This window comes from Heliangelus exortis, chromosome 21 (genome assembly GCF_036169615.1).
Source record: "Heliangelus exortis chromosome 21, bHelExo1.hap1, whole genome shotgun sequence".
NCBI lineage: Eukaryota > Metazoa > Chordata > Aves > Apodiformes > Trochilidae > Heliangelus > Heliangelus exortis.
The window spans coordinates 7,309,012-7,323,968 of NC_092442.1; the positions used below are offsets into that span (position 1 = coordinate 7,309,012).

The following is a 14,957-nucleotide window of genomic DNA, read 5'->3' on the forward strand; positions in this document are numbered from 1 at the left end:
CTTGCCTTGTCCCCATCACAAGGTGATTGATTTGTCTGAAATGGTTTGATTTCAAAGGGCACCTACAAGGGTGATGCTTCCAAAGCTCCTGTATCACAGTAAGCAGAGGGAAAACACAGACCTGTCCTCAGTCTCCAGGTGCTGAGGGGTTCCTGTCCCAGCCTCTGGTTCAGGTTTGCCAGGGATGAATGAGAAACATCCCCAGTGAGCCAGCTGCAAAGAGCCACTGAGGTGTCACTGCCAGAGCCACCTCCACAAAGCCATGCAGGCACTGGAAGCAGACAACGTTACAGATTAGTTCAAACATCTCCAACAACCCCAAGAATAGCCTAAATAAATAAAACTGAATTCAACACAGGCATCTTACCATTTATTAACTAATTCATCAGTTTAAGGCTGCTAATCAATGCCATTCTTGGTTGCTGCACAGGAAGAAACCTACCAGCCACGATGAACATTTGACATCCAGGTACAAAAAGATGTCAGCTACAGAGCCAGGAGGGTGCACAGAAAGCACCTCTGCATGTGATCCAAAAATCCTTCATCCTTCATCCTCTTCCTCAGCCAGTAAGATGCTTGTGAGTTGCTCCTCAGAGACATTTAGTTCCTGGCAGGCTCCCATGGCCTGACTGAGGTAGACAGCCAGGATATGTTTGCACTGCAAATAACAGCACAGCCAAGTTACCAGCAGGGGCAACCCGGGAATGTCCTGCTCTATCTGGAAGCCACAAAAATCCATCCTGTCCAGAATGGGTCTAATGAAGTGCTCCCAGAACACAGCTCCCTCTTGGCACACCCCAAGCCCTGGCTGGTGCTCCAGTTCCCCCAGCTCAGTTCTGCCACCAAGATAATGATCAGGATCTGACACTCAGTGAAGTGTTACCAGCTCCTGATGCCTCCCAACAACTGCAAACCAAGGGGTCACCATGAGCCCCTCCTCACCCCCCAGGTGACCTGCACCACATCCTCACTCAGACTCCATGTGGCAGTGAGTGCCAGCAGCTTTTGTTCCAAAAGATCACAGCAATGAGTAACCAAAGCACAAGAGCCCTCCCCAGCCCTTGTGAGGCCTCACTCCACCCAGATTTGGGGACTCCCCGAGCTCAGATCGTGCAGTGGTCACAGCTCAACCCCTGTCTGCTCCCTTGGAAACTTCAGGCTGCTCAGGTTCAAGCACAGCCCTCTCCCTGCTCCCTCCCCTGGCCCCAAGCTGAGGCAAAGGACTTACCAGAAGGCTCTCACTCTTCTGCAGTACAGTGAAGCTGAAAGCAGGACACGTGCAGAAGTGGCAGGAGCTGAAGCAGGTGTAGAGTTTGCCCGAGCTCCCAAGGACCTGAAACAGAGGCAGCATTCACTTTTCATTTCTCTCACTCCCAGCCTGCATCTGAAATCCCCTCTGCAGTGACTCACAGCACGTGTCTGCTGAGCCAGTGTCACACCACCAGTGTCCCCAGTTTAAGAGTGAAGCTCCCCAGCTTTCTGATGGTCTCTGCACACTCCTCTCCCTGCAGGCTGGGGAGCTCTCTGGTACATCCCCCCCTCAGCTCTGGAGCTCAGGGACACAGAGCCCCCTCCCCTGGCCTCCCACAGCCACCAGCCCCTCCATCCAGCTCCCTCCCCTGTGCTGGCAGACACAGGACAGCTGAAGATGACAAAGATGTTCTTGTCACAAAAAGCCCATTTGTGACCCCAGAGCCACCATGAGTCTGGGGATGGAAGGAAAGCAGCCCTCAGAATGTGGCATTTTCTAATGAGCTCCAGTGGCTGAAGGCCTCAAAGGCTCCCAAAACCAGCTGCAGCCATTGGAATCCACTTTTGTCTGAATAAACAAAGCTGAAGTCTCCAGAGAAGAAGCCTCCCTGCTCCAGGAACACCACTGCCTCCTTTTCCCACGTGCTGTTCCTCTGCAGGGCTGGTGCTGAGGCACATTCCCTCTGCTCCACAGACATGGGATGCAGGTGAGGAGGTGAAGGAGCTGGCAGGCAACCTGTGAGCTGCTGGAGGTGACTGCATGGCACAGGAAAGCCAACCTGCACATTATTTCTCTTTTGGTTTCTTCAAGACCAGAAAATAGCTTTTAGAAAGCTACTTGAAAAGCCAACTGCTCTGCCCTCTCTTCTTGCAAGGGAAGGCTCTGCAGGAGCAGAACAGGCTCACAGACTTTCAGCAGAAACCTGAACTCAGGAGCTTGGACTTCACCAATGCTCTGAGGCCTGAGCACTGCACCCCATGCCCAAAACACAACTGCCACAGAGTATCTGCCAGGATGGGTCCAGACACAGCAAGAGCTTTGTGGCCTTGACACTGGCACTGCCTCTTCCTGGATATTCCAGAGAATGGTGGGGATCTATAGGTGTCATTACCTGCAGTGCCCTCCTCTGCACCAAGCCCCTGGGCTCTGACAGCACACCATGCTCCTCTCCCACACCAGGCTCTGGGTTCTGGTTGGATTTGTGGCACACATACACCTACATCCAGGGCTAAACACAAAAATAGCAAAGACTGGAAGGAGCTCTGGAGAGTGCTGCTCCTTGGCTGCTCCTAAATCCCTCCAGAGGAACACTGCCCCTCCCACCCCAGAGCTGCACTTGGAAGGGGAGCTTTCCCCTCTCCCCTGGAGCTCTCTCTGCACCCTTACCCAACAGGGGACACCCACAGGTTTCAGCTCTCCCATAGCACCCATGTGAAGCACCCATGCCTCTTAATCCCCTTTGCTCCCAGCAGATTCAGGACACAAGACTCACATTCCCATTCCAGGGTAAACCATTCTTTTTTCAGTGTGGCCTTTACCCTGGGCCCTCCTTCTACTCCAGGCTGAGTTTGTTTCACTTGTGGGAAGTTTGTTTTCCTCTAGCCCCTTTGATTGTTTTATTTCCAAGATGAAGTATTCCAATGGTGCCTTTCCTTCAGCAGTGTTTTCCTTTGAGGAGGGAGGGGGGGGGGGGGAAGACACAGACACTGCCACATTTGGGCTGAGTTTAGTGTTTCCCCATCCTGACCTAGATGGCAAGAATGCAGCTTCTGCCTAATAAGGCAGAATCTAAAATCCAAAGATCAATAGAAAAAGGTGCCTCTGTTTCTGGCCATCTGCAGCCCAGCCCAGGCACTGGTGACAAACTCAGCTGTCACTTGCTTGAGGACTCCTTCTTCTCCCATCTCAGTTCCTCAGGGTAGGAGCTGCCAACACTACAGGCTGCAGCCCTAGGGCCTGGTCCTGCTGTGGTGCACATCTGGACACAAACAGGAGAGCTGAGTTTCAGTGGAATAAGTGACACTGATGACTGTGCCACGTGCCCAGGCAGCCATGGATGACCCCCCCTCTCCTCTCCGCATCCTTCTCTGTGAGGGAGAACTGCACACAGCTGGTTGTGTCTAAACACCCCACACACATGAATGAAGAGCCAGTGACACAACCCAGCTACTCTGAGGTGCAGTGTCCCACTCATTGTTTTGGTTTCTATGCCCCCAGAATGTGTTCCTGTCACTGCTCCAGCCAGCAGCCTCAGGAAAGCCATTTCTGCACCTCCTGCAGCTGTGCTGAGGGAGAATTTCACAATGGGATGAGCCTCACACCCCCAAAGAAAATATCTCTTGCCTTAATCAGCAATCAAGCTCCAGCAAAGAAGAATGTTGCTCAGAAACACAGAGGCACCTGCAGGCAGGGACTGCTTCATGTACTTTGAGCACTGCTCAGCAATGGCTCTGCCTGGACCCCAAGAGGATGTAAGGGAGCAGCCAGCACACCAACCCCCTCTCACCATGCTCCCCTGTGCCTCCTGAGGCTTCCTGCACCTAAGAGATGAACACCAGGCCTCTTAAGATGCAGTTAACTCTGCCATGCTGCAGAAAAGCTGTGAGCAGGTGAGCAGACACTTAGGTTTGCTGGGAAGATCAGAGGCTCCAAGCATCCCCCTCATCCTTCACACCAAAGGGTGCTGGGGCTGTGGATCCAGCCCTGCAAGGCCTGACACAGCTCTGCAAGGAGCATCTGAGCATTCTCTGCCCAGTGCCACACTCAGCCAACAACAGTGAAAAAGGAAAAGCCTTCAAGCACTCAATTAGCTGCTGTCTGAGAATCCTGGAAGCAATGCTGCTCAGGCTTTACCAAATATCCACAGGCAAGCCCTCAACTTGAATCAAAGGCTGTGTTCCTCAGCCCTGTGTGTTTATGATTCATCACTCTCTGGAGGGGCCAATGGCCTCTCCAAGGCCCCAGAAGCCATGGAGTGTCCACGTGCAAATCAAGCAATGCAAGCTCTGAACACGTGAAAACCATTTGTGTCATCACCCAGGCCTGGCCTCACAGCTCTTCTCCTACCCCAGATGACCCCAGAGCATCTCAGCATTTCCAGTGAAGGAGAGAAAGCCCTTTGCAGGGAGGATATTTGGAAATGTTCCTCTTGGCTGCCACAGCAGTGAGCAAAGAGAGTCCCCATGGTCTGCCTGGTGTGTGAAAAAGCACAGCAGCAGGTTCAGCAGTGGAGGGGGCTGTGCTGTGAGGGTGTCAGTAGGGCTAAGTAGTAGGAATTAAGTGTTTCTTCACCAAAATCTTATGGGCACAGCACACTGTGTCTCTCTGACTGACCCCATGGGCTGATGCAGCTGGTCAGTAGCTCAATGAACACACAGGCTGTCCCCAGCAAGGATGTCAGTGGTACACAAAGGAAAAAATTCTCTTTTTCCTAGAGAAAGGAACTGTCCACACCACAGAAAAGTCAGAAAGAAGTGTCTGTGGCTCCTCTCTTCACCTAATGAGCCCCAGCTCCACCTCCCATCCTGTGCTGCATGAGGAGTTTGATTTTTTGGGGCTAAGGGGAGCTCTTTACCCTAAAACACCATTTTATGAAGATGTTTCTGTGATTTACAGACTTGGCTACAGTGAACTAGAATGAAACCCACGGACTTGGCCTGCTCTGCTTCCTCCCAGACAGCAAGGATCCCACTGCCAAGCAGAGGTCAAGAGTGTTCAGGACACTGAGGATCTGGAGTGCAGCAGGGAAAGAAATGCAGTGATGGCAGATAACACTCTGATACACCCAGTTTGTCAAGAGGAAGGACTGCCTATGCTGGATAGGATGAAAGTAATAAAATTAGCAATCCTTGGAAAACTTCCTTCTGACCATGATAACCACAAACATGTAAGAAATAGTCCCTGACTGGCTGTGAGCCACAAAGAAAACGGAAGTGTCCCCATGCTGTGCTAATTCTAGGCTGTGGCTTCTGCTCTCCAGTATCAAGTTAGGAGCCTGTCAAACTCTGATGCTCTCTCCATGTTTATCCAAGTGCCCTCCTGTGTTCAGCAAGTGAGGAAGATCCTGGCTCACATGTGAACTGGAAACCATCAGACAGCAAAACTGAAGAGGGGATAACCAGAGTGTACCTGGAATGCAGTCCTGCCACTGGGTGACACCACTCGGGTGACAGAATGCTGATCCACCAGATCCAAAGCTGGGACAGCACATGGGCCAAAGATGAACTTCAGCCTGAAAGAGAAGGTGTCTGGTTAGGTCACACCACAGAATCAGACCACCTGGCTTAGTCTTAATCCATAGGATTTAGCCCTGTTAAGCAAAGGTTCCCTTTGCACCTCAAAATCTCTCTAATGTTACAGCTCCACTAATTACCCCACATTTGGCATTCCCAGCTTTGCTGACTTCCACCAAGTGACCACCAATCCCCTGGGACAATCCCAGGACTCAGTCTTTACAGACAGCCTCTACTCTGCCAGCTACTCAGAGCTGGGTTTTGATATTCCTAAAAGAACTTCCAAGCACTTCCCAAACAATCCCACATTTGCAAAATCCCACTTGGAATTAATTATAAGACATTTGAAAGATTTCTCTGGCATGGGGCATTACAACTTCTGTGTTACTGCCTCAGCACTGTGACACTCCTCTGACTGCCTGCTGCACACAGGACATGGGGTTGTTCCTGTCCTGAACTAAAAATGAGACAAAGTGCATCAGAGACACAGAAGGGAGATTTTTTTAGTCACAGTGAGGTGTTTTTTTTACAGTGTTAGCCATGTACAGTGTTACCTTTTAGCAGTCCCTTACAGATCATTGATTATTGCAAATAAGTGCAGGTGAAACAAGAGGCAGGGGCTGTCCTTACAGTGATCTGATCAGACTTTTTGTTCATGTTCCCATAGTTCTTCCAGCACAAACTCTCTATAGACAGACCACAGATTTACCAAACAGTGAATCTAGGCATAAAAATGGAAATCTTGCTTCTGCTCAGCACCCTAAATACACCAAATCTTTTCCAGAGGAAACTGCACCTCTGGCAGCAAAAGCCAGAGACAACAGCAACAGACAGGCTGGCAAAGAGAAGATGCAGGAAGGAAATCCTGGGGGATGCAACAAGTTACAGGCAGCAGGCAGTGTCACACACCCCAATTATCCCTGTTGCAGTCAATTGTGAAACTGTGACATGAGCACAATGGGTGCAAACTGGGATTTTAGTGGTGACAGCACCAGGTAAACAAGAGCACACAGAGGCAGAGCTGCAAATGCTAAGGGGAAAGGGGGGTTGTGCTCTGGGACACCTTTACTGTGTCCTGGATGAGCTGCCCTGGGTCAGATTATGGATCATTTGGTCTGGAATCCCACCCCAGGTCATGGCCCACACATCCCCAGAGCAAGGATGATGCAGAGCTCCTTGAGCAACAGGAAATGCAGCACTGGGGCTCCTTCCTCAGCCCAGGGAGCTTTAAACCCTGGAGAGTGAATGAGTCATTTTGTCATGATCACATCTCCTCTGTCACAGTCACAACTTAGGTATAAATTATTCTTTATTTACCCATCAAACTGCATCAATAGGAAGGGGAAGACTACCAGGGAAATCCTTAAGTTGCTCTGTGACACATGGAGCCACAGATAGCAGCAGTTTTACATCTATAATCCAGCCACCAGCAGAGCTCAGAGACAGCAAATTTATTCCAGATAAACACCCAAACCAGCACATTCCTTACATTACTCCTAAAATCCCTTTCCCTTTCCTTTCCTGCCAAGCAGGACACCCCATCATGCAGGGACACCCCACTGCACAAAATTTAGGAACATGAGAGTGCCTGGGGTAAGCCAGGTTTGCTCAGGTAGACTTTTGCTTCCTGTAGAACCTTTACACAGCTCTCTCCTCAGCCTCAGTGCTGGGAGGCAGCACCAGGGAGGCTCATGCTGGGGTCTGGCCACTGCTGTGCTTGGTGCTGTAAAATTCAGACCAGGCAGTGGAAAAACAGAGCTGTGAGTCCTGAAGGCAGAGTAATTTCCATCCACATACATGCACATCCCTGCAAGGATGTTTTTAACTCCTGCTGATGCTGTGCAAGGATATATGATATCCTGTACCTCAGATCTGGACAACTGTACCTTTAGCCTATTGTCCAGACAGCTCAAAGGCTTATAAATTATTCCAGACCTGTATATCCAGCTGCTCTGAGTGTGTTCCAAAGAGCTCAGGGGCAACTCAGTTAACTTTACAGACTTTTATCTGCTGAGAAAAATCTGTGTAGTCTAGATTAGTTACAAGGGTAAACAACAAGAAAATCAGCAGTGATGAAAAGACAGCCCAAAACACGAGGAGGAGAACAGAAGAAAGCAGAGGAACATTTCCAGCTCTAGTGGAGACACAAAGAGCCAAGGCAGAGCATGGCTGAGTCTGTGTCTGACTCAAGCTCATGGATCAGAAGCCAAGCAGAGACTTATTCCAGGAACCAAAACTTCAAGGCAAGGATTGGCTTCATCTGAGGACTGAGAGGAGGTGGGTGGGGGAGCACTCAATGTAAGACATTCCTTACTGATTAGGTTTGGGACTGTAAGGGGGCTGAGTTTAATGAGTTTCTGTAACTCTTTCAAATTTGGGGAATTCTTTTTTCATGTCTATAATTCTATCAGTCTAGCAGGAAATAAGTAAGGGAAATGCCCAAAGGAAACTCAACGACTTCAGGGATTTGGAAGGGATTCAGAAATTAAATCAGAATTCTTCTGAGACACTGGTCACAGGGAATTGATGGAAATCTGGCTGCCAAGAGTGACCACCCAACTGTTACTAAACTTAGCCAGAGAATCACTTTCCTCATCTTTTCTTTTATGTCAAGAAGGAAACAAAAAATTACAAGACTTGTCAGATATAATCTCACTCTCCAAAGGCCACTGTGGTCCCAGAAGGGGGAGCCAGAATGTGCACCTTTCACAAGCATTATGTGAGAGAACTTTAGACTCAAAGATCCTAAGGCCTGAGGGGTTCCTGGTGATGTCTTCTCCTGGGTAAATTACAGACAGACAGGAACACAGAGTTCAAGATGAATCTGAAAAGCCTTTCTCACTGTGATGGCTTCTGGATGTTTAACCCACTCAGACCTGAGCAAGTCACCACAGCAGACTCAGTGACACAGACATCATTTCATGAAACTCTGGAAAAAACCTTGAGATCATCTCTTTGGACCTTCATTTCCACTACCAGCAAAAACACAGAGCACTGGTCAAACACAGGAAAAAAGACACTGGTACCATGATGAGAGCAGAGTATCAGCTGCCCTCTAGCTGCACACTTGTGACAAGAACCAAAGTAAAAGCTACTCACCCCAGCAGCAAGTCATCAGGGACTGCAACAAAAAGAAAATAAAAGAGTGATTGTGCTGAATTTCCACACTGTGAGAGACTTCAGCACCACAGGGAGAGCAGTGCCTCTCCCTAAGGCACCCCCAGAGGCCACAGAGGACTGAGTACTCCAACCACCAAAAAGCAGGAAGGAGCAGCAAAATCATCTGCTGTGGTTGTGCTAAGGCACTTACCAAGTACAGCAAATAAATATACCTTCAAAACCACAGGGATTTGTTTTAAAAATAAATACAGAATCCCAAATCTACTTAATTTTATAACATCCTAAATTTAAAAGCATATGAGAAAAGGCAAGTGGCCTTAACATGCAGAGTAGGATGTTGGTTCTTAAGAAGTTGGTTAAAAATATGTCTATGGGCTTCCCTGAAACTCTTTTGGCAGGAGTTGAGAACACTGGCATCAAAACTTTAAAAATGTTGTTCTTTTCCCAGCACAGTTTTATTTTAATACAGCACACAGAAACCTAATGTCTTCACTTGTTAGAATTTCTTGTTAAGATGAGCAATTACACTTCAGAAAGTTTGTCTGCTGTAGGTAGCAGATCATGCTCTGATCATCCAAACTGATTATTCTGTTATCACTGCATGGACACAGTGTACTAGGTCTCTGTATTCCACTGGAAGATCAGGACTTTTGACTTTAAAATCCTTTGTTCCAACAATGAAAACAAATATTTTCTATGACTTACACTGTTGGTTTGACTTTTCCAGCTTTATTCTAATTTAATTCTCCAAAGTGATCAATCAGTTTCTTTCTGCATTTATGTTTGGGTGTATGTCTTAGTTCTACTTGAATGTTTTAAGAAGTACACCTCAAAAAGGAATCTTGACTTCTTTTATTTTTTCCTAGTTTACATCAGGATTGATAAAGATTTTCTGAAGAGCCAATGTCGATTTTGGATCTACTCCAACCTGACTGCAAGCACATCAGAAAGCTGTTAATGTGGTTGCTCTGACAGTGTAGATGTTCTCTGCCCATTCCCCACTCCACACAAACTCCTCTGCATGTCTGTTTCGTTGGTTTTAGTGTAATTAAAAATATTCCTTAGACACTTTTCTTAGGAGGAACCATTCTGCACTATTTATCAGACAAACACTGACACCACTGGCTCATGCTGGCTTCATTCAAGCAAGGGAACAGTTCTTTTTGCCCTCTGCTGGCCAGTCAGAAAATGGGATCTTTTTGATGAAGATTTGCCTCTCAGCTCTAGTTTTTAAATTAGTGAGCCTATGAAAACAGCAGTACAGTAGGAACAGCCAAATGTTTACCAGATGTGTGTCAGTTATCATCCTTCGAGTGCAGCCACTTCCACTCCAAGCTCTCAGCAAGCTTTGGGGCCCAAGTTCAAAAAAGTGCCCAACCTTGTCTGATTTTTGGAAAGGCCTGACTTTCAGAGAAGAGGCTGCTCCTCATTACCTGTGCTTCAAACCCCTTTGAGTCCAGACAAGTTGTATCAAGTACAGCTCCTAAACCTACACTCAGGACTATAGCAAGTAATCTTAAAAAGAAATGGGAAGTTCAGATATACTTCTATGATATCCTGCTTTTAAAAGCATGCAAAAGAAAGGGACGTGGTCTCAACATCTTTCTCTGTCACTCCTGAAGTGAAGGTCACCCCTCCTGTGACAGAGTCTGCAAGCAAGGGGAGGCTCATGGCCACCTCCAGGTCAGGCAGCACCAGTATCACCGCCCCACTGCCTGCTGGGATGGTTCTGGTTTGCTTTACGTACCATGTGAAGTCTCCTGAAAAGCCTTTTTGATCTCTTTCAAAAGTTCTTCTGCTACTGCTGGCAAGGTACTGTCCATCTCATGGGCACCGGGCTGGGGGCTGGAAGCAAGGCAGAAGAGGAGACAGTGGAGAATCCCTAAGATCACTGCAGATCACACACACGGATGCTACAAGCCGGGAAGTTCTCTACTTCAGCCCCTTAAGAAATTTGCTTTTCACACTTTGTCGGACAGCGCCTGCCCCGGCTCTCTCACAGGGAAGTGCCGGCAGCTGCCAGGTCCCGGCAGCGGAAGCCGCGCCGCCTGCACCACCCTTCACGGCGGCTGCTCCCCGCCGCGGTTCCGGAAGGCTCCCGGGAGCCGCATCGGAGCTATTTAGAGCCTCCGGTACTGGGATGGAGACCCCAGGGCCGGGCCGGGCCTACCTGTGGTGTCGGCGCAGCCATTAGGCCGCGTTTCCATAGCAACGCGCGACCTTCGCCCCGAGTGGCGCAGCGGCCCGCGTCACGTGACGAGACAGCTCTTAAAGGGCCCGCGCACAGGATGCTCCTGGCGGGGCTGCGGCGCGGCCTCCGCCGCTTCCCCAAGGGGCTCCCCCCGCCCCGCACCGCCCGGCCCGGCGGGCAGGGGAGCAGCGGGAGGACGGGGGTGTCCCGGCAGCGGTTGTCCCGGCCGGGCGGGGCTGCCCTGGGCTTCCTGGGAGGTGAGGCGGGCGGCAGGGAGGAGCGGAGCGGGCAGGGTCAGGGGCAGGGCGGGCAGGGGTCAGACTGGCCCCGCAGCCTTCTCCCTCTTCTCCAGGGATGCTGAGGAGGAGGAGGATGGCGAGGACGCAATTATCCTCCTGCTGAAGAAAGCCAAGGTGAGGAGGTGGGGGGAGTTCCCTCAGCGGGGAGCGGCAGCCCCTGAGGGCCCTGCCCGCTCAGCGCCCCGCGGCTCCCCCGCCTCTCCCCGCAGCTCAGCGTCATGAAGGGGGAGCTGGCGGAGGCCGAGCGGGTTCTGCACCAGGCCCTGCGGCTGTCGCACCGGTCGGACAACAGGAAAGCCATCGTCTATACCTACAGCATGGTGAGGCTCCGGGGGACGGGGCCTGGGGGCTGCTCCGTGCGGGAAGGTGCTGCGGGGGTAGCGCCGGGATGCGGTCGGGTCCTCCCTGGAGCTTCAGCACTGCCCGTCTCTTCCAGATGGCAAACGTGGCCTACATGCAGGGACAGCTGGAGAACGTGAGTAACTCCTGGTTTGGTTTTGTGGGTTTTTTTTCCTTCTGAATTTTAAGAGCCTGACCTCTTGTGCCAGGTGGGAGCTGTGAGGCTGAGATCTGGGATAAAACACAAGGATTTGTCTTGGGGCTGCAGTCCCATGGAGCAGATGCTGCTAAGATGCTCTCACACTTTAAACTCAGCTCCAGCATGGTGTGCAAGGGAAGGAGGAGTACTGCACACTGCATTTCCCAGGAAGAATCTGGGAAAGCCCTGCAGGCAGAGATGTGGTGAACTCATGGCTGGTGCAGGAGTCCTAAAGTAGAGACTGAAAGGACCCTACTGGTTGGTGGTACCATTGGGCACTGGTTACCCTTTCACTTCTAACTGGGCTTGAGGTACAAAGTGTATGCCACAAACTGTCAGACAGGTTTCTCTCAGCACTTTGCCTCTGTGAAGGGTGGAGACCTTTTGTTTTAATTGCCATCATCCCTCAGTATTCTCTTCAAAATTCTCTTTTCAGGCAGAAAAGCTCTACAAAGCAAGCATGAGCTTTTTACTTGCAGGGGACACAAAGGAGGTATGTTCTTCTTTTCAGGGGGAAACATTAACAATTCAGTCTCTTTCTTGAGCTGCAATACCTCCTACTGGGAATGGGCAGTACTAGCCATGAGCTTGCTAGCTTCCCAAGAACTTTTAAGGGGATGGCAGCTCTGGAGACAACAGGATGGGCATTTTCAAGGTCTAAATATGTTCAGTGGCAAAGTGGTTTCTTTTGGGGAGATGCAAGAGGAGTAACAGTTGCATTGTGTGTCCTCCTGGCAGGATGACAATGCAGTCCTTGAGATGTCCCTCAAGCTGGCCAGTATCTATGCTGCTCAGAAACAGTGAGTTCCCTGCTAAAGGCATTTTTGCTTTAATCTCAGCTTCACAGTGGCAATGAGGCTTTCTTCCAAAAATAGAATGCATGAAGAAGCTTTGATGTGGCATAAGTAGCAACAGTCTTTAGCCATCATCAGTCTTAAGCCTTAAATCCACACCTCAGGGAGAGGCTTTTGAAGCAGCTGGTTTCTGGGAACTTGTAGGTTTTATTTTTCAGTGGAACACTAGCATGGGGTTGCCTTAGCTGGCCTTAACTGTGGGGAGGGAGGGCCCCTCCTCCACCTCTTGGATCCCTTTACCCATGGATCAAGGAAAAGTCCAGGCCACAATCAAGAGAAGAGCACAGGGCAAGAAGGGTCTGGTGAAGAAGTCCTATGGGCCCTCTAGAAGGGAACTGAGGATGTTCACATTCATCCCTTCAGGGACAGGAGCTTTGCTTTGCTGAATTGCTGTACTTTGCAGGCACAAGTTAGCCCTGGCTGGTTATGAGTTTTGCATCCTGACCTTAGAGGAGAAGATTGCCAAGCAAAAGGACTTGCCTGAGGATGTTTTATCAGGTGGGACTGCCTGGGCTGCCAAAGGTTTCTCTCATTTTATTTTCTTTACTTTCCTGTCCTTTCCATGTTGCCCAAGCACCACCTTCATCTCAGTTCACTATCTTCACACTGCATGAAGTTTCTGCTGTTGCAGGATGGAGACTCCTGCTTGATCTTGTAGTAGTGATCACTTCCACTCCTCTCTCTTTGCAGCTGAAGAAAAAGCCAACACCCGTCTCTTGCTTGGGATGAGCCTGGACTCCTATGCTCGCTACCTCCTGAACATTAACCAGCTCCCAGTGGCCCAAAAAATGTATGAGAAGGCTCTGCAGATATCACATGAAGTTCAGGGAGAGACTCATCCACAGGTAACGTGTACAATGGTCACTGGGGTACGAGGGAAGGGAAGGATAATTGCCTAGAGAATGAGGCAGCTTTAAAAGCAGCTTTGCTGGCATCAGATGCACACAGCAACAAATCAGCTTCTGTATTCCTGCCAGGAAGAATGAGCAGGCAGCAAGTGGGACAGAAATAGGACACTTCCTTACTGAAAGCTTCTCTGGGAAATACTGCTTTTTACTAGTGTGACAGGGGAATGAATGTGGTGCTCCTGTTGCCCCTGACTCCTTCCCAAGTCTTGCTCTGAGGCTTCTTTTTCTGTCCTGGTTCAGACTGTGGTGCTGATGAATGATTTAGCCACTGTCCTGGATGCTCAGGGGCACTATGATGAGGCATACTCCTGTGTCAAGAGGGCAGCAGAGCTGGCCAAGGAGACTCAACACCCTGAGGAGCACATGGTGCTGAATAACCTGGCAGCAATTCTGATGCACAAGGGTAGGTAAATAAATGTCCAGCTTGTGTCACTGTGCTTGTGCTGTCTGCAGACATCTGTGTGATAGGATGGAACTATACAGTTATTTTTCTGTTACTATTTTTAGTTTAAGCAGTAGGTCTGATGACTTGGTGTAGGCAGCTTGTGTTCACATTGAGCTCAGCAGCTGAAGAATCCTGTCCAGGATAAGTGCAGTACTGGTGCATCTGATTTAAAAGGTTGCCAGGGAATCTTTGCCTTCCCCTGAAAGGATACAGGTCATGCTTGAGACTTGCTTCAATGAGCTCTTCATGCTTGTCCTGTTGTCATTGCTGCTGTCAGGCTCTCTTACTTGTCACCCTGTCCTGGATGTTTTCTGCTCCTCCCTAGTTCTTGAACTCTTCCAAGTCCATATTTTGCCTCTCCTTTGCACGTGCTTGGCTTCAAGAGGGAGCTCTGAGATTGAATTCTGTAGCTGGCCAGCCATGCCAATTCTTCTTCTCACTACAGAAGACTTTCTGCAAGCAAAACAAGTGTACACAGAAGCTCTCAAGCAGGCACAGAAGAAGGGAGATGCTGCTTCTGTCCAGCATATCCAGGAAGAACTGGCAGAGCTGGCCAAGAGGAGAAAGGGCTCCAAATGAGTTTGGCCACAGGGTCCAACTGTGAAGTGGCTGAAAGCAGCCAGGGCTGGTCAGTGAAAGCAACCTCAGATCTGTTTGCAGCTCTCCAGGGAAGCAGCAGTAAGGAGTTTCAGGACTGTTTATCAAGAAGGGCTGCCCTGGCCAAACAACTTAGCCCAAAATAAAGTTATAAAATCTTAACTATGTAAATTTGTGGTGTAGTCTATGGTTAGAGTGACCTCCTGTGATGCTGATTTAACTTTGTCTTGACTGCCAGCAACGTGCAGGTCTAGCCCAGCATTGCTGCTGGCAGTTAAGTCAAGCAAACTCCCCCAGAGCATTTCTCTGACTGTACCTGTCCTAGGGCAGAGCTGTAGCTCCATGTCCTTTTCAAACAGGGTGCCTGAAGATCAAGTGTTTTCCTTCAAAGCATTCAGCATCCAAAGATAGAACATGTCCTCAGAGGAGGGGTGAGACTACGAGCTGCTGTCAGAAATATAACACTCAGCAACCTTACCCCAGTCCAAAGCACACTGAGTGCCAAACCTGTCCTCCTCTCC

General features: G+C 49.6%; 2 protein-coding genes across 3 annotated transcripts; one reads left to right on the forward strand and one right to left on the reverse strand.

Moving 5' to 3' along the window:
- Positions 1-348: 348 nt before the first annotated feature.
- ZSWIM7 (zinc finger SWIM-type containing 7) lies at positions 349-10,912 on the reverse strand. The gene is made up of 6 exons (XM_071764922.1): positions 10,775-10,912; positions 10,352-10,449; positions 8,584-8,605; positions 5,381-5,483; positions 1,229-1,333; positions 349-658 (listed from the first exon to the last, which is right to left on the reverse strand). The coding sequence occupies exons 2-6, from the start codon at positions 10,425-10,427 to the stop codon at positions 542-544; spliced, it is 423 nt and encodes a 140-aa protein (XP_071621023.1). The 5' UTR covers positions 10,428-10,449; positions 10,775-10,912; the 3' UTR covers positions 349-541.
- TTC19 (tetratricopeptide repeat domain 19) lies at positions 10,893-14,598 on the forward strand. 2 transcript variants are annotated; one of them, XM_071764906.1, is made up of 10 exons: positions 10,893-11,052; positions 11,129-11,208; positions 11,304-11,414; positions 11,531-11,569; positions 12,069-12,125; positions 12,371-12,432; positions 12,890-12,984; positions 13,177-13,331; positions 13,635-13,797; positions 14,285-14,598. In XM_071764906.1, exons 1-10 carry the CDS (start codon positions 10,893-10,895, stop codon positions 14,416-14,418), a joined length of 1,056 nt encoding a protein of 351 aa, XP_071621007.1. In that variant the 3' UTR covers positions 14,419-14,598. The 2 variants fall into 2 exon arrangements, with proteins under 2 accessions (XP_071621007.1, XP_071621008.1); XM_071764907.1 differs by having other exon boundaries at positions 13,902-14,381.
- The last annotated feature ends 359 nt before the right edge of the window (positions 14,599-14,957 follow it).

Coding starts and splice junctions, on each gene's coding strand:
- ZSWIM7 (XM_071764922.1), bottom strand. CDS start 10,427: ATGGACAGTACCTTGCCAGCAGTAGCAGAAGAACTTTTGAAAGAGATC. Junction 1,334..5,380: donor GTGGCAGGACTGCATTCCAG/GTACACTCTGGT, acceptor CCTCTGTTTCAG/GTCCTTGGGAGCTCGGGCAA. Junction 659..1,228: donor AGAAGAGTGAGAGCCTTCTG/GTAAGTCCTTTG, acceptor TGTTATTTGCAG/TGCAAACATATCCTGGCTGT.
- TTC19 (XM_071764906.1), top strand. CDS start 10,893: ATGCTCCTGGCGGGGCTGCGGCGCGGCCTCCGCCGCTTCCCCAAGGGG. Junction 11,053..11,128: donor TGCCCTGGGCTTCCTGGGAG/GTGAGGCGGGCG, acceptor CTGGCCCCGCAG/CCTTCTCCCTCTTCTCCAGG. Junction 11,570..12,068: donor TGCAGGGACAGCTGGAGAAC/GTGAGTAACTCC, acceptor TTCTCTTTTCAG/GCAGAAAAGCTCTACAAAGC.